The following is an 18,183-nucleotide window of genomic DNA, read 5'->3' as shown; positions in this document are numbered from 1 at the left end:
GCTCATTGTCAGAGGATAGAGAGGCAACAGGGATTACAACGAGGCCATGCAGCGAAACGCCTTGTCAGTCTTAATCTGGGATTAGCGGGCATTCACGCCTCCCGGGTGCTCTAAAAGCCACCTGTTTGGACACCGCGGCAGATGATGATACATTCTGGAGCTCCTTGTTTGGCTCTCTTTTGTTTGCGTTAAAGTTTAAATAGCTTTTTCATCCGAGCTGTCATATAACGCGTTTTAAAAATGCAATTCATTTGGATTGAGTGGAAAAAGAACTGATATCGCAAAATAAACTGTAATCCCTCTGCTGTTCCAGATTGTGGAGTATGAGACCGATAATAGATGCCAATATTGATATGTAACGTAACAGCGTTCAGAGATGGTCTTCATGGGAGTTTTAGCTCCTCTGTGCCTGTATACCCTCTCAAGTGAACATCTAGTATATTATAAATATGTATCAGGGATGGACAAGCACATTAAATTGCCTTAGAAGAATGTCAAACATGGCCATCTGATGATTGTCCTCGGCTTTGGGGAGACCCTCGAGTCCCGTAATGACTTACTAAAGCTCACTTTCCTCTGCTGCCAGCCCCGGGGCAAATGGGATCAGTCATGTGTGAGCGCAGCTGTCACAGGGGCGCCGGCTCCTTTGATAACTTTCTAGTGCTAAAATCGCCTCGAAATAGACGCCACTGTCAGCGGTACGCTGGAAACGTAGCCCCTTGAAATTCCACCCACTATGATTGTTTAATCTGCCGGATTCATTCAGAACCAAACACAGCTGCTGTTCAGGCGCTGATCTGCTACGAAATATGCCGCTTGGCCGCCCGAAGCTGTGCGTTTTCTGTTGGAGGTGTAGGGAAATTTCTGCAAAAATAAATACATAAATAAATCACACCTTCCAACCTTTTTTAAAGGCGATTTTAAACTTTAATCTGTGTTCTTAAAAAAAAAAGAAGGGATTTCCACTTTCTCCCACCAGATATTGAGCACCCTGCACAGTTATTGGTTTGTTTCATAAAGATGTCAGAAAACGTATTAAATAGATTAAGCTTGGTTTGCAGTACGATAACCTCATGAAAAAATATAGTTTTTACTTAACTAGCCGTAATCCCTATAAAATATAATGCATCTTTTAAAAGCAAAAAAAAAAATTCAAGGTATCAGAGTGCCAGAGAGTTCTTAATGAATAATCATTCCCTATAGGTATAAATAAAATGTGAAACAGAAACTTGTATCTCTTAGCCACTCTTTGTCACTGGAACTGCAATAGAACGGGGCATTATTAGAGAAGCCCATCCACATTTTCACTGTGACATGTGTTTTTTTTAAACCCTTACTCGTCTTTATTAGGAGCACTGTTAACTTTAGAAGCAGCCTTGTGGTGCTGAAAACACACAACTAGGCTGCTTCCAAATTAAAACTTGTGTAATGAGCTTATTGGGGCATTATGTTTGTCCCTATAGAGGTCAAGAGGTCCTTTAAGTGAGATGTTAGCATGCTTTAAGGCTCCATGAGATCCTGATAGCACATTGCGCCCGTGGGATGGAAGGATGCACATGGCGTAAGAGGGTGCAGCTCAGAGGGGAAAAGGAATAAGCCGAGATGGAAACAGAAGGAGTTCTGGGAGTCTGTGACTGTGGAGAAGTAAACAGGTCACAGTTTCATTTCCACTCCTGCTCGTTGAAATGTTGAAATGTTTTCAGGTGCTCGGTTTCTAGCGTGAAGCTCCGGTCAGACGTTTACGTTCGTTCACAATAAAGCTTGCTGTTTTCTATTTTTCATGCTGGTATACTGAGGAACCCGTGGTTCAGAAACAAAATGTTCATCCTTTCTAACCAGTGTGAGCTGGAGGAAACAAGCGGTCCCTTTCTGAGCCACTGCTGGTGTTGACTTTGGTCTTCAATGGCTTCTTCAGTGGTTGGCTCTGCATCGTTGCCATGAAGCAGATAAATGTATACGTGTGCTGTATTTGTGTAAGCTATGGGTGTGTTCGCGTGCCAGGAAAAATAACAAGCACAAGGGAGGGTGTTGGTCACTACGAGCATTTCTGGATTTCTAGGGGTCTGCGGTTTTAGTCCAGCATCAAGGCACAGGCCCTGAGCACAGAGACCTAATGCACAGAGGCTATGGGCTTGTGGCCGCGGTATAAACGATGCATTCATCATTTTATGAGGGTCCCATTATTGGCTTTGATTGATATTTCCATTAACGAGCCTAATGGAGACAGATTCTGTGTTGGCAGCAGTTGTCCATCCGATGACGGATATTCTACTTCATTTTGGATTGTTTAAATAATCAGTAATCCCTTGTGAGGAAAGGAGTGTTCTGCTGAACATTTGGAATATTAATACATCATAGGAATGCTTTGTTTCATCCCAAAAATAAGAACATTTACCCATATTATTATTATTATTATTATTATTATTATTATTATTATTATTATTATTATTATTATTATTATTATTAATATTGACTCCAATAGTTCCGGGTCAATGGGCTTTTGGCAGTTTGTACCACATTTTGTGCCTTTTTCTATTATGTTCAGTTTGCACCTATATATAAAATAAACACATTTTACTCAGATACTTACATATTTATTCTTATTATTCTTACATGGTTCTTTTCTGAAATAATTTGTATTTGGCTTTATTTCTGTTTTATTATGGTTCTTAAAAGTATTATAGCTGCTATCCCCAAATCAAGACAGAAAGTTCCTTTTTTTTTATTTGGAGTCCTAAAACCTTACTGCCTGACATTAATCTATGGATGGGATATAAGAAACATTTATACAAAAGTCTCCATCTGGTAGGTACAACTGGATCCTCAGTTGGGATGAAATGTTTCATGGTCGACTGCTCCGTTTAATACGTCTAAAAGCTAGAGACTAAACACCCAAAAACTGCAAAGATACCAAATGTCAAAGAGTTCACCCCCTGCATTGATCAAATAAATTCTGCCTACATCTTCGGGGCTGTCTAGCCTTTAAAAAGAAGGGCCATCTCCAAGTGCTAATGCATTATATTAGTGATCAGCTGTTGCTGTTCACGTACCTCAGTTTTCAAGTCATGGTTCAGTATGTGTGCAGTAATGTCTTTGCCAAGAGTTGAATTGTTTGTGAGGAGATGTTTGAATGTTCCAGGCGACTAGGTTTACGCTATAGCTTGTTTTTTTTTTCTTTCGTACCTGTCACCTAATAAATTCCAACATAATAGCCCTGTCCTTTATTGCTGCAGAGCAGCGGCAAGAGTGTGGTAGAGGATGATATTCCTGAACATGAAAGTTTTAATGCTAGTGGGCAGTCGTCAATCTGTGGCTTGGATGTTTTCTTCATGCTCTTCTGCTGTGATGCTTCTCCGTGTGTTTCCTTATAAAAGTTGTGGCACAAAATAAAGTTGTGCACTTCAGCTCCACCGGTTAAAAAAACAGCCGTCAGGGGGAATTTCCTCAATGCTTTACGAATTAATGATACAAACAAATGTTCAATAGTCTGCTAGAGGTTCACTATAAATATTAGCAGGAGGTAGCTCAGAGCGAATTCTGTCATATTTCTGTCAACTGATCGAAAAGGATTCATAACCTAAATCATTAAACACAATATCAAGCCATTAGGAAGAAAAAAGGCTATTAGATTTAAGCCTGTTAGTCTTTACCTTCACAATTCATGCTTATATATATATAAACTGATATGTAATGGCTGAGTACATGAGTCATGAAATGGTGAAAGGTGAAAATGTATGCGTGTATGTGCTGTTACAGCCTTGATATACAAGTTTAAACATACAAATAAATACATGTATAAAATCTGAAGAGAAAACCACAGAACTTGGTGTATATTGACTTTAGAAATTATAGACAACTCCTCATGATTTTACCACTTTCAGCTTTTCTCTGTGTCGGACTCACATACCAATCATTTCCTCCACAGAAGGTATTTTAGAAGTAGGGCTACCTCACTGTAGTGTTTACGTTCAGCTGTTGGAGAAAAGCAAAGGCGTACCGAAGTTCATGTAAAAGTCCCAAATCCCTGATGAAGAGGTTGATTAAAAACAGCAAATGCAAAATTAGAAATATTTTTATATTTATTTTTTAAATCTTAAATAAAATAGATTCCTATCATTTCTACCTTACACCCTGTCTGAACATTACCCTTTGGTGGTAAGACGTTTTTTTTTTAACAAGGTAAATATATAAAGCTTTTCAGAGGTGCACAATGGCTCCTGTTTACCTGAGAGCAGTGGAGGGATTTGGGCCTGACAGCAGATTGATGCAGCCAGTTATGCGTCTCTACAATTGTGCGCAGCATCCGCCCTCTGTTAACCTCTCCTCATTGTTTCACCTGAGTCACGAGAAGGTCAGAAAATACCTGCGGCCGCTTGTGATAAGCAGCTGTGGCTCAGAAACACAGCGGCTGTGTGTAGGTTTTATCACAACCGAAGAGCCGCTTCTGACACTGAAGTTTATGTTGACGCCGTGGAGTTTCAGAAGACAAAACGGCTTTTCTTGCTGGAGCGGCAAACGGCAGAACGGGACGGTTTGGGGGGTTGACGGGCGCTGCAGTTGAGTTTATCTATTCTTAGCAAAAGGGCCGGGACAAGGGAATCTCTTGGAGAAAACAGGGCAGCATGTGTATGCTCACATTCCACATGTCTGACCTTTGACTGTGGTCTGTGTTTGCAGCGCTATGCGACCATCTAATGAGAGTCCAGAAAAAGCCGGGGTTTAAAAGCAGGGCCAACTGTTCTTTTTACCCGATGTTTAATTAAGCTGCGGGTCTACCCAGCGGCATCTCAGTCACACTTTTCTTGTATCCTACAATCGCGCAGAACTGGAGTCCACCAGCAAAACTCTGGTCATCTGTTTTGTGGGTTTGAGATTTTTTTTTTTTTTTTGGCAAAGCCGTCCCTAATCTTTAAGAAATGCAACAATAAATTACTGGAATAGCTTCTAATTAAGTGTTGCTTGTCAGCCAAGTGTCTTAATTTGTTCGGCCACTACTTTTAATACCGATTTTGAGTAAGCATGTATGGATTAGAGTGAAATTTTCATGTTATGATAATTTTGAGTAAAGAAAAAACAGTTGCTTGTTATTAATAAAAAAGTTTAAACCGTTTTTATGCCATGATGTAAATACTTTTATTTTAAACAACTTGCCGACTGTGGTTTTAAAACAGCATTACCAAATAATAGCTATGGGTACAGTTTATTTAGCTTCCATACCTTGACTATCACCGTTTTGCATTATTGTTACTATTTCCACACTGGTGTTTATGTACGTAGCAGTGGATGGCAACATGGAAAACCGATCTGTCTGGATGATTTGATGGGACGGACTTTGTAAAGTGCCTTGAGGTGACATGTTGTGAATTGGTGCTATATAAATAAAACTGAATTGAATCAAACATGTGAGGGAGGGTGTACTCATTATTATTCTATGCCTAATACAGCTTTATTGACAGCTCTGTAACCTTTGGGGAAATGGCCCATGCCTATTCAGCAGTCTTTTTTTTTTGTGTGTGGTTCTATTCAACTTTAAAGGATTTCGGATCTTGCTTCTCTTAGTTCCATTGCAGGTCCGTCACTCTGCTGCCTCAGTTTGTCAAGACACGTGAGTCTTGTAAATCCAGGGCTTTGAATATGACTTGTTCAACTTTTCTGACAGTTTTCTTTAGAACAGGAACGCAAATAAATCCTTGACTTCCCTAAATTCTTAAAGTTTATTAATGATGCGGTCCTGATTTCGTCTTTCTCAGGGGTTTGCATTGTGTTGCCACAGAGTCTCTTTGTTTCCAGTGAAACCGTCAGAATGCTCTCCTTTCCTTTATTTTCTAGTCTGGACTGTCCAAAAGACAAACAATTCCTCAAGTCCTCCTGCCCCCCCCCCCCCCCCCCCCCCCTTATTCTCCGTCTCTTTTTCTCTTTGGTATTTCCCACTTCCTCAGTTCTATCCAGCTGGGACGGCTGGAGATTTTACACCCAATTGGTCCAGTTGGAGGCCTTTGTCGGAGCAGTTCTCTCGCTCCACAAGTGGCAGAAGGACCTGGGCTGTGAATGGCGCTTTGTGCACTGTTTTTCTTAGAGGGGGCCCTCTCTCTCCCACTCTCATCTGTCACAGGTCCCTCTCCGTCCACGCTCCACAATGCCTGATTGTTCCTACCAAGTCGCCAGGTTCCAGGCCAGATCTGAACAACGCTCTCCTGCCAAATTCCAACCCTGGTTTTTCCTTTTTTCTTCCACTCACAAAGGGATTCTGAGTTACTGTCCACGTTTCGAAAGGGGACTTAGCTAGCTCTGCGCTATCACCACTTGGGTTTTGTCAAGTTTGCCTCTGAGCTAAAGGCTGTAAAAATGTTAGGAGGCAACCAGCGAAGGGGCAGACGTTAAATCATCATGGTGAGAGAACACAGTAAGTTGGTGCTTTTTCTTGAACCGGAGGAGAAGTCGCTCAGAGAGATGTGCATGAAAATGACTTTGAGTATTAAACCAATGTTCTCATCCGGTAGATTTTATTTTCTGGGACTGAAAAAGCCAAAGTCCTTCTGCCATTCTAGTCCCTGTTTTTTTTTTTTTCTTCCAGTTTTTTTAGAACCATTCTGTGTACAGACCCTATTTTGTTCCGTTCAACCTGATGTCAGGAAAAATGTTTGCATTTTATTTATTTTATGAAACAGGTCTTATGTACACCTCTTTTCTTGATTAATGATAACAGGCAACTTGGTAAGGTCATATAACCCTGTTTGATACTTTGAAAACAGCAAGACGTACCACAGCCTATGGTTAGGGTGTACTTCCAGGGTCCTTCCCAGGTTATCAAGAGGTGCCAATTGTGATGTAATTTAATGTTCTACCTTTTGAGTGCACTTTCAAGGATACCCACAGTATGTTGATAGGGGGAATCCATGGGGTACATGCAGTCCACTAATGGGGGGGGGGCACCTATGGTTGTACTGTACTTACACATACAGAAGTTACCTACAGGGTGTCAAAAGGTTGCTTACACAGTACAGGGTGTAGCTGAACTACAACTAAACTATAATAGTCAAAACAACCAGTCCACATAAGATCCCTGGTTGGTCATGTTGGGTAAACAAAGAAGTCCAAAGAGTTAACAGGCAGTGTGCATGATGATCAGATCAAGAAGTATAGTATCTTCCTTCTCCAGCCAGTCACAAAATGACTTGCAGCCTACTTACCAACAACCTAATGGTCCCTGCATGGTGAAACTCTATCAGTGGCAGCGGGTTGAGAGTCTGGGCATTCCTGGCCATATGAGACTCTGGTTCCAAGAAACCAAGACTGAAGCACCCTCATAAACACAGCAGCAGCAATATTGTCAGCTAAATATAGGATCTCTTCTGTCTTCTCCTTCCTCGGCTCCCCACCGCTCCCTCATCACTCCAGTATGAAGTCCGTGAGTTGATCAGAGATTAGTGTTAGTTGTTGCTCGTCTCTGGTCTTAATATCCCAAGCACTCGTATCGCTGTGTGAAGAATGAGCCTGCCTGTTCCTAAGCATCGAAACGGCCTCCGCGTGAAAGGAAGATGACACCTGTGGCAAGTTTGTAATGAAATGTAATAACTACAGTCATAAAAATACCAACAACAACAGAAAACAACAAGTGCAGAAGTGTATGGGTGCATTAAATAACGTTTCTCAACAGTTTTTATTGTATTTATTAATTAATTATCTATTCATTTTATTTATTAATTTTATTTTGGTAAGTTTTTATTTAACTAAGACAATGTTGTCATCTTTCCTAATACAAACTCCACTACCAGTAGTAGTTGAAAATAATTTATGGTTGATTATTTTTAGTGTAAACAGCCAAAAATTACTTTTCTTGAGAAAAAAATATTTCATATCAGCACCACACTTTTGAAAATATCAGTGTTTAGAATAATAGCTGTTTTAGTTTTGCAGTGGACTCTGCAAGTTGTTGAATAACAGCTTGCTACTGCTTAGAGTCGTCATTTGACTCTTTTCTTTATAATGTGCCATATTCTCTCTTAATTCTGACAGATGCCTTTGTGTTAATGGAGCCTTGGTGTCCAGTGCTGTGTCTTTACAGAGCCTGGCCTACACGGTGAAGACTCATAATTGCTTAGATGGACTTTTTGCCATTGGCAGAAATCGTTGAACTTCCTTTTTTTTAATGAAAAGCGAAAGGTGGACTAATTTTCCTAAACTCCACAAATCCTTTCTGGCCTTTATGGAAGAGTGGCAGCAAGAAAGGTCTTCTTGAAAGAAAGCCATACCAAGTCCTATTTTAATTATGCCTTAAGCCATGTACGGGACTCATCAACATGTGAAAAAAAGGTAATCTGGTCAGATGAAACCAAAACGTAACTTTTTTTGTGTACAAGCTACTGTCCTGAACAGCCATCCCAGCCAAGAACATCCACAGATTACTAGTACACTTTGTTTTTAGCCTACAAGACAGATGTATGTCATTACATTGCTGCTCTATTAATGGTTCTCCAACATCTTCAGGTCAGAGTTGAGCAAGCTTCACTTTTCATGCCATAACATCCACGACCCTCCTCTGATTTAACCTGCATTGCAGAGTCATTAGATGGTGCATTCCAAAAGAGGCCGTAAAAAGAGACCTGCACAGAACTTTATGGCCCAAAAAGTACGGGAAAAACAGTCATATCCAAACAGAGATCCTGCTTTGTATCTTTGTACATTTGATCTTCACTCTCTATTAATCTGCCTTTAATTTGTTACAGGAGCTGTTATTCCCTCACCATTTGTCTGTTCTATTTCACATTCAGGTCTATTCTATTTTCCAGTACTTTAGCCTCTCTCTAAATTGAATATTGTTCACCATCCTTTCTACCTTGACATATACAGAGTGCAAACCTGCCCATACCTCTTTAACAGAAGGCCATACTTATGTTTAAGAGCACCCCGGGGACTCCATATATCAGATGGACAGCTCGCTCTGATTTACAGAACAGTGACGTTGAAGCTGCTCTCTCGCTTTGCCTCACAGACGTTGTATGTATTCATGCACGGAGCTGGGCTGTGTTTGGTGGCAAGAGCAAGAAAAACATCCAACCTGACTTCTATAGTTTGTATTGGCAATTATCAAATAAAGATTAAGTTTTATTCTTTATAACTGTGTGCATTTGGATTTTTCAAGGGCCCGCAAGACAAGAAATACCATAAAATTATTCATTGTGCCTTTTCTTAATTTGAAGCTTACTCTAACAATATACATTCTCCAACTTGAATTTCTGAACATTATTTCTGATGTTGTAACAGTGACAGCAGATTTTCTTAACAGATTTCTCGTGTCTGTGCATATTTAAGAGATATTTTTCTATTTGAGTCCATATATAAACATGTTCTTTATATTTTTCTTAGGGTTTTGTCAAGTTGGAGCTGGAATTAGAATATTTAGCCTTCATGTTTCTGTTTTTTTAAAGAACCTATGGCTTTTGGATTTTGTGCTTTCAAATCTGAAGTGTTTGGTCCTTAAAACAAACTCTACGTAGTTCCTGTGTATATCTGATCACATCAGTTTCTCTTGGGTTCACCGGGCCGAAGCATTGCTACCTGGTGCACGCTGCAAGCTTTAGCAGCTATTTACATCTGTCATTATTTCTATGGCAAGCATAAAGTCCCTGAACTCTGGGCTTCTCTGTGGATCTGGTCAACTGTGTGGCTGATTTTACTCAGTAATGATTGTTAAAACTCATTACGTGTGCATATGTAAATAATGCAATAAGAGACGAAAAGGGAATTCTCATAACCTGGATTGTAAAAAGATATAAGAAACGTGATTACAGGTGCAATGTTATTTGCTGACATTAAGCACTAGATAACGTAATAATAGAAAACCACATCAAAATGCCATCTGAAGTATTCATACACCTTGAACATTCAAGCCTCTAAAATCAATGTAATTTATTAGGATTTTATATGAGAGACCAACACAACGTAGGGCATAATTGTGAAGTGGAAAGAATAGGATCTGTGGTTTTCTTTCTTTTTTTTTCTTTTTTTTTTTTTTACAAATATAAATCTGAAACCTTTAGCATGCATCAGTATGAAGACCCCCTTTTATCTGATACCCCATCCGATTGAGATGGGATTGACCTCAGTAGCTTTTACAATTTTCCACAATAAATATAAAAAGAGAGGTTTCACATTTTGCACACCCAACCTTTACTGTGAAGCAACGAGAAGTTTTTTTCTGTCGTGGAGAAAACTAATGCTGCAAAGAACTCTGACTACTCCATCCCCACAGTAAAATATGGTGGTGGCAGCATTATCCTGTGGGGATGCTTTTTTCACCAAGGAAAGGGATGGTCATGGTGGAAAGGTCAACAAAGCGCAATAGAGGGTTAAAAACCTGTTAGAGGCTGGACCTGGATGGTTACCTTCCAGCAGGACAGAGATTTAAACTAATGCACTGCACACAACCTTTGAAAACAATTTATGATTATCCTTTCCCTTTACAATTATGCAGTAATCTGTGCTGGTTTATCATGTAAAGTGGTTGCAACGTGACAAAACGTCACGTGAATACTTTAACAGCACACTGTGCTCTGAGGTACAGGGAAAGCAGAATTGAATCTATGGCAGAGGAAAAAGATAGATGTTTGACTTTTGTTCTCAATATCTTGAACATCCAGGTTATAAAAAAGAAGAAAGCTGTGTTCTGCATGAAGGTTTTATGTTCTCAGTTACTCTAGATGCATTTTAAGAATCAAACCATTAACGTTTTTTTTTGTTTTTGTTTACAGAATGATGTCTTCCATGCGAGCCACGCCTCCTTTTCAGCCGCCGTCTGAGGAGGCGGATGTAATGGCTCAGGACAACGCAGCCTGGGCCGGAGACGAGCGAGAAGGCCCGACGGAGATGGCGTCGCCCTCTTTGCACGATCCGCCCCACCCGGACGAACTCCAGCCTGTCGGAAAGAAAGCGGCGGACGTGGAGTGGGAAACGGTCCCCCCCGCTGTGACGGTGAGACGTGAAACAAACTCGGCAAAAAAAAGAAATGGACCATATCTTACACTGAGATATGTCGCCATAACTCAGCTCTATAAAATATACGCGGTTGCTGTGTGTACACAGTGAACACACTCGGGGCACGCAGCTCATAAAACACCCATGAAGTACATGCTGGAGCGCACTGGGTCTGCAAATTCTCATGCATAATGATGATTGTGCACTCTTCTGTGCACCCTTTTAAATCCATATATATACACTAGCCCAGAATGAACACACTCATTCACACAGCAGTAGTTGTTTCTGGTCTGTTTGCTTCAGGCAGTGCTGCAGGCTGCCCTGCGAGGGTCCTCCTCTGGAGACCTACACCCCCAGATTTTCTTCATCTCCACAGCGTGTTCTCAGGTGGATGTGTGTGTGTACGTGTTCCCCGGCTTTAGGTTCTCTTGGTTCCCAGCAGATGAGGCAGGATTCACTTGAGCTTCTAAGTTTAGGAAAGTTCTTGGAAAGAGATTTCTGTTGTTCGTCCTTGTGGTCAAACACACCTCGCTGCTCCAACGCAGAAGTGCGTGACCGTTCCGAGACGCAGACTGGCCTTTGTTACAATGGAGCAACAATGGCGTCTTTAATAATGAGCACCTTTAAGATTCCGTTTTATATGATGACACCTTTAGTGATTTGTCAGAACTTTAAGCATCATGGAACTGTATTGAAACTTTAATTTGTTTTTGCTTCAGTATCAAAGTTCAAAAGCGGCCTCAGGGCAAACATGTTCCTGAATGCTAGGAAGCTTTAAAGAAGTCAGATCAAAAGAGGAATTGTGGGTTTTTGTCCCTTAAATATAACAAAGTTGTAGCAGAAGAACATGTTGACTCGAAAAAGTCAGTGAGACAGTTACAAAGTTCAGCGTCTTGGACTAAAGGTAAAGCCAAACAACGACGCACACCTAGGGCCTTGCAAATGTATTCTCATCCACTGAACGTTTTCACTTTTAGTAACTTTACAACCACCAACTTTAAGGTGTTTGACTCGATAGACCAAACAAAAGTAATGTATTGTTGTGATGTGGAAGAAAAACAAACATGTTTTTATTTGTACAAAAAAAGAATTAGAATGTGTAGCATGCATTTCTGTCCAGTCCGTTCTCAGGTAATACTAGTGTAGAACTACCTATAGCTGCTATAGCTCTGATAATATATTTATTAAGCTTTATCATCACTTATACTCAACATGGACTAAAGACTAAAGAAACAAATCCCCAACAACAACACACACACACACACACACACACACACACACACACACACACACACACACAAAAACAACTTTTAAAATTAGAAAAAACATTCCGCTCATCAACAAGTTCAAAAGTCCTCAACATGTATTGGCTGCATATAGAAGAGAAGTAAAAAAAACCTAAAAAAACAATAGAGCACTTTGTATAAGATTTTAGACAGTATAAGATAGTATTAGACATTATACATTGGTAGTGTTATAGTACAGAAGGATTGTAGAGATATTTGGTCCATTTTATGACAAAAAGGGTTCCCGCATTTGGACAAAATCCTCCTCTCTGTCATTCTGACATGTCTGTTGCAACCTGCTGCAATTGCAACTTACCGCAGGTTTAACCTGTTAATCCCTTTCAGGTCTTCTGCAGCCTATAAATGTTTTCTTCCACAATAGCTCTGTATTTAACTTCATCTATTTCATCCATCCAACTTTGGAATAACCTTCAACCAGCTTTCCTGTACCTGCTGAAGAAATTCATTGCCATAGCATGATGCTGCCATCACCATGTTTCTCTATGGGGATGTTGAGCTCAGAGCGAGGTGTGACATCCCTGACTTGACACTGAGAATAAATTGCACGCTGGTGGACTGTTATATAATTAATAAGTGGACTCCAGTGGTCAACTGGTTGCTCTGAATTTTACTGAGGGGTTTAAGAGTAAAGGGGACTGAAAACAAATGCATTCACCAATGTTCTCCACTAACTCCTACTAGCTCTCCTGTCCTTCCTGATGAAAAGCATCCCCACAGCATGATGCTGCCACCACCATGTTTCACCATGGGCGATGATGTGTTCAGCACCATGTTCAAAGAAGGTTTTCAGTTACACATAGCATTTTAGGCCGAAATGTTTTCTTTCTCATTTAAAGAGAGTCTACGTGTTTATTGTGTGGTCCCCACATAGCCTGCCAGTGGAGCCTTAAAGGTGCTGAAAATTGTAGAAAAGCTTTGGAAACTGTGCATCCTGCAACTTTAAAACAAATCTAATTGTGTGGTTTTAACGCAAAAAGCTCCAATGGATTAAATAGTTTTGCAAAGGACTGTAACACCTTCATCTTGTCACGGACCTGAGTCAGATCACCGAATCCTCCATTGTGTGCCGTTCCTTGCATGCAGGAAAGAAATGCTCTTGAACAGCCCACAAGTGACCCACTGTCCCCCAATTCTCATTAAAGAGGTATCTCCTGCTTAAAGACAAAAGTGCACCACAGGGCCCCTACTGGAGCCATTTCAAGGGCGTCTTAAGATCCTGCTGTTCCGCAAAGCCTGTTGTCTTTGAAACATAAGCCAACGAAAGTTCTCGGCGATCCCCTCGCTCTGTAAGGGGGCGGGAGGAAGCACCCTGAAATAGCTCCGGTGTTGGGACACCTGTGCTCAAGTGTCTGTTGTGTGGGACAATGTGGTCATGTTGAGGGGATTATCTTCTTGATAATTATAGACTCTTTTTACCAGCAGAGGAAAACACCAGCGGGACCCTTCGAAAAAAAAAAAATGTTTAGTAGGCTGTGAACAAGCAGCTTGTATGTCTACTTTCACCAAGACGCTCTGTGTGTGTCATAAAAGCAATCTACTTTTATAATGCGATAAATGCATGAATGACATTTTGCTAATTTAAAACGAGTTACATGATTGCAGAGAATAGTTCCCCCTTTCACAAATAATCCCAGCCTGCCTGCATTGTTCTCTAGGAATCTGAGATATCCTCAAGTCTTGGTGATTTTACACTCCTTCTGCTGAAAAGTTAATATGCTTGGCTTCAACTCCTCATGCTCAGTCGCTGCATTAAACCACAGCGAGCTAAAAACAGGCGGTTTGAAACATGGAGCCGGGTAGGACCACTGTGTTCCTGATGACAGGTAGGTCAATTACTGTAATCGTCACATTCTGCCCGTGACAAAATGCAGTCCCGATCGTGACATTTGCAGACCATTCCAACGTTAGGCCAAGCCAGGCAAGTATGACCTACAGCTAAAATAACACAATATGAACATAAAATGTAGTAGTTGTGGGATAAATGAAAACTAGTTCAGCATATTTAGTGTTCAGATGTATAAAAACGACTCGTTCGTTTGCGAAAATTCACAAGAATTTTATGGCCAATTTCTGATCTTAGTTTTTTTTTGTTAGGCTTTTATCTGCCGATTCCAGTTTTAGCTGACTGATCTCCTTTTTCTCTAACAACTGTAATATAGTAAGTTTATTTTTTTTCTCACCTTCCTGCCATGATCAGTTAATAATTATTTTTATTAGGAGCAGAGGTGCCATCATAGAGTAAGTGTGCGACCAGTCTCTGTTAAACAGCCTTTCACTATTATTTCACAAGAAAGAAAAATATATTATAGGTTTGAAATATCGAACTGCTTTTAGCATCTTATATTACCAATTAGTGTAGTTGTGTGCTAGTATTATTAAAAAAACAAAACAGCCACGTCTTTGCGTATTCCCTGGAGAACGTATACATACAGACCAACGTTGTTGAGTACTAGCGAGTCACAAAACTTGTCATTGTTGTGACAGGCTAAACTTTTACCATCCTTGAGTCGCAGTTGCTGGCTCCACAAAATCACTCTGAGGGACGTAAATAGATCCTGTTGCCCTCACTTTGGACACCCCTCATGCAGGCAGTCATGGCTGAGATTTCCAAGCCTGCTAACATTTCCAAATCCAGCATGTTCTGTGACAGGCAGTGCTGGAAAGCTCAGAAGAATAACAACACACATTTTTCTGTGTTTTCTTTAGCCTTCTTGTTTTCTGGTGAAAGTCTTGCTCTCTCTCGGCCTAAATGACACATAGACACATCCATTTAAAAAGGTTTTTACAGCTTTTTGCTGACATTATTTTGAGCTCTTCACTGACATTAGCTGTCTTTGACTCTTCTTTACTCAGCTTTTACAGCGTCATCAGGACAAATGTAAGTGTTTACATATGGTGCATCCACTGATAGATAGGTTAGAAACTCAAAAACCTGATCTGGGAAATTCCTGTCACCGTTCAGGCTCACAATCGGCGGGTTTAAGTCAGGACCAGAATTCTTCTTGGATCTTCATTCGTTTGTTGCTTCGAAGTTGAACCTTTTGATTCTTTCTCTTTTCAGGACAATGAAGGCAGCAAAGGCTGCTCCGGCTACGCTTACCGGACTAACGCTTCCTCTCCCACCAAGCCAGAGGAGTGTCCCAGGGATCGTGGAGAGTCGGTGATCGGCCTCACCTTTGGGACTCCAGAGCGCCGTAAAGGAAGTCTGGCCGACGTGGTGGACACACTGAAACAGAAGAAGCTCGTGGAGCTGACCAAGTCAGAACAAGACGGTGAGTCTGTAGCTTGTTGAAAATGTGTGTGTGGTTTTCATCTCCCTGTCATCAAGGAAAAGAGGGAACAGTTCCCTCTCCTTAGGGTTACATGCTTCTCTCCATCTCTTTCAGTTTCAGGGCTTTTCGGACCCTAACTCACGCCCTTGATTGGCCTAAACGATTAAAAATAAATGTCTGAATGGACAAATGACTAGATCTAGTCACGTTCATGTCAAGATGTTTCATATGCAGACATTATATTCTTTTTGATCTTTACCAAGTTCTAAAATAATTATAACTAAAAGTACAAAAAGCAGATGCCACTTTTATCCACAGACCAGGTTCCTCCACACGACTTCAGGAATGATTATGTACATTAGTTGGATCTGAGTAATATAGAGATGTGTGTCCATAAAGCACGGTGCTATAATTACCAAAGCCTGTTATGTGTTATCACTATTATGGGGCGCACTTATTCTTTTTCGCACACTAATTTTCTTGTTGTGGGTTCATTTTTTCCAATAAATAATGATTCTGTAGTGTTTTTACACCAAAGGTCTAGATTTAAATAATTATATATAATTATTTGAATTATCTTTGAAAAACTATAACCGGTGGAAACATGTACTTTCTGTTTACCAGGACTCGAACCAAAAAAATATAAATCGTCATTAATTTATCGATTCTTCTGTTTGGCATTGTTTTTAATTATCCCTTGTAGTCTGAATTTCTACGGGTAAAGTGGCGTCGCTCATCGATTTGCATATATGGATTTCCTTTATAGTAGTCAATCAAAGGACACAGTAAGAAAACAGTAGTCGTGAATCGTATCCATTGTTGATTTTTCTTTGGAGAATTTCATTTACTTATAAAAGTACAAATTACATATATAAAGAAAGTTTAAATGTATAATGTTAATACAATATGGCTCTAATCAGCAACTGTTTTGACTGCAAAGTCTACTCTCTAATATGATGCTGAGGTAAATTATTGAAAGTTACTGTAGGATTTTGTCATTCTGTAACAACAACACCACCTAAAAGCTGTTGTTTAAAATAACTCCACTGAGAGTCCCTAGTAGCAAAAGAATCACCCTAAACTAACTGGAAAGCCTTTGATTAGATCACTTTAGATCGCTCTAATGCCGTCTATCTCTCTCCTTGCTTATAGAGTGAGTCCAACCATGTCGTCCTCGCTTATTTTGTTTTCTCCTTCCTCTTCAGAAGATCTTTGAACATCTTAAATTACAAGTGGCTTATCCCTCGCCTGTCAGATCACAGTTGCAGTCTGTGAAAACACAGGTTTCCCTTTCTTTCCTGCTCCCCTCTCCGAGGCCTGCCGGCGTGCCTCGGCTTGCCCCTTCCCACCCCAAAGCGAGCCAGATCTAAAAAGGTCTAACACCCCTCTTTACTGTTATGTGCAGATAGTAATCGTGATGATATCAGAGGAGCCCTTGATCTCCCTCATTTAGAGGTTTTACTGTGTTATTGATACAGTAAAGTTGGCTAGAATGGGACAGCCAGAGGCGCAGTGCAGTGGATGCTGTCTTGAGTTGAAAGGCAGGTAGCTTTGCTCTCTACCGCACAGGAACTGGCTTAGAAGGAAATAGTGTGCGTCTGTGTGGGTTTATAAAGGGTTTTGGCCTTTCCTGCTCTTTTTTTAATGTGATATAAGTTTAAAACTACGCACAGCAACCTCCTTTGTTTCAATCAGTGGCAAGAAAAAAAAATTGTGTCTTTTGGTTCATAGTTTGTTAGTTTAAACATCTTTTAGCAAAAAAATGCTAATGTTTTCTGTCGTACCGTTTGTGCATAGTGACGGGAGTTTTCCCCAGCGGTGTGGAGCATAGAATAATACAAGGCTGTGCCTCCCCCCCCCACTTGTTGCTGCTCACTGCCTGCCAAAGAAAAATGTAAAATTTTCCAATGGTTTCCAATCATTAAACACACGGGTGGTCATTGTGTTGGGTGGTCACAGAAAGAGCACCAGCGACACACTTGTCAGAGTACGACTGTTTTAAAACCACAGCTGGAATGGACTGATGCTGAGCAGATAGCCTGACTTATTACCCAGCTAACATAATCTTTTATTAGATATTATTTTGGGATTATTTCAAGTTCAATGGACACAGAAATGGAAAGGTAAAAGTAAGAGAAAAGGATGAGACAAAATGGAGTAAAGGGAGAAAAGGTGTCAGAAAGTACAGGAAAAAGAGTGAAGATAACATCCTCAGAGTCTGCTCCTACACCTGCAGAGAGAGATATAGAGTCAAGATAGAAAGAATAAGGTATAAAGTATCACAGATACTGTTGCTGTTTTATAAAAGGGACCGTTTTATATCTTATCTGCATCTGAAAGCTTAGAGCAAAGCAGAATGCTTTACCTGTTCCTTTCTCGGTGCGTGTTCCACACTTGAAGGTCCATGTAAATAGTCATCCTCCTCTCTGTAAGCAACTGTCTAATAAAACATGATGATGAGCGGTTTATATGCTGGTGCTGGTATAAACCACTTTGACTATTTTATGATTGAAGTTGTTTTAAGATGGTCCACTTTGAGCTTGGCTTGTCTTGGACTAGCTATTAGTTTTAGCTAAAAGGAAAAACAAATCTGGATTTACAGTAAATAAAGACCTCGAGAGTTATTTATA

At 40.4% G+C, this 18,183-nt stretch overlaps 1 protein-coding gene across 8 annotated transcripts in view; it reads left to right on the top strand.

Moving 5' to 3' along the window:
• The window catches only part of LOC105926254 (transcription factor SOX-6), a 173,809-nt gene that overhangs the window by 41,362 nt on the left and 114,264 nt on the right, over positions 1-18,183 (top strand). For all 8 annotated transcript variants that reach the window (XM_036146508.1, XM_021316357.2, XM_036146529.1 and 5 more), the window contains 2 exons: positions 10,752-10,971; positions 15,343-15,553. In XM_036146508.1, the coding sequence (XP_036002401.1) occupies positions 10,752-10,971; positions 15,343-15,553 (431 nt within the window). The remainder of the gene's footprint in view (positions 1-10,751; positions 10,972-15,342; positions 15,554-18,183) is intronic.

The sequence above is a fragment of the Fundulus heteroclitus genome, chromosome 2 (assembly GCF_011125445.2).
Source record: "Fundulus heteroclitus isolate FHET01 chromosome 2, MU-UCD_Fhet_4.1, whole genome shotgun sequence".
In the NCBI taxonomy this organism is placed as follows: Eukaryota; Metazoa; Chordata; class Actinopteri; order Cyprinodontiformes; family Fundulidae; genus Fundulus; species Fundulus heteroclitus.
Note: the sequence above shows the minus strand (reverse complement) of the source record. Positions and strands in the feature narration are given on the sequence as shown.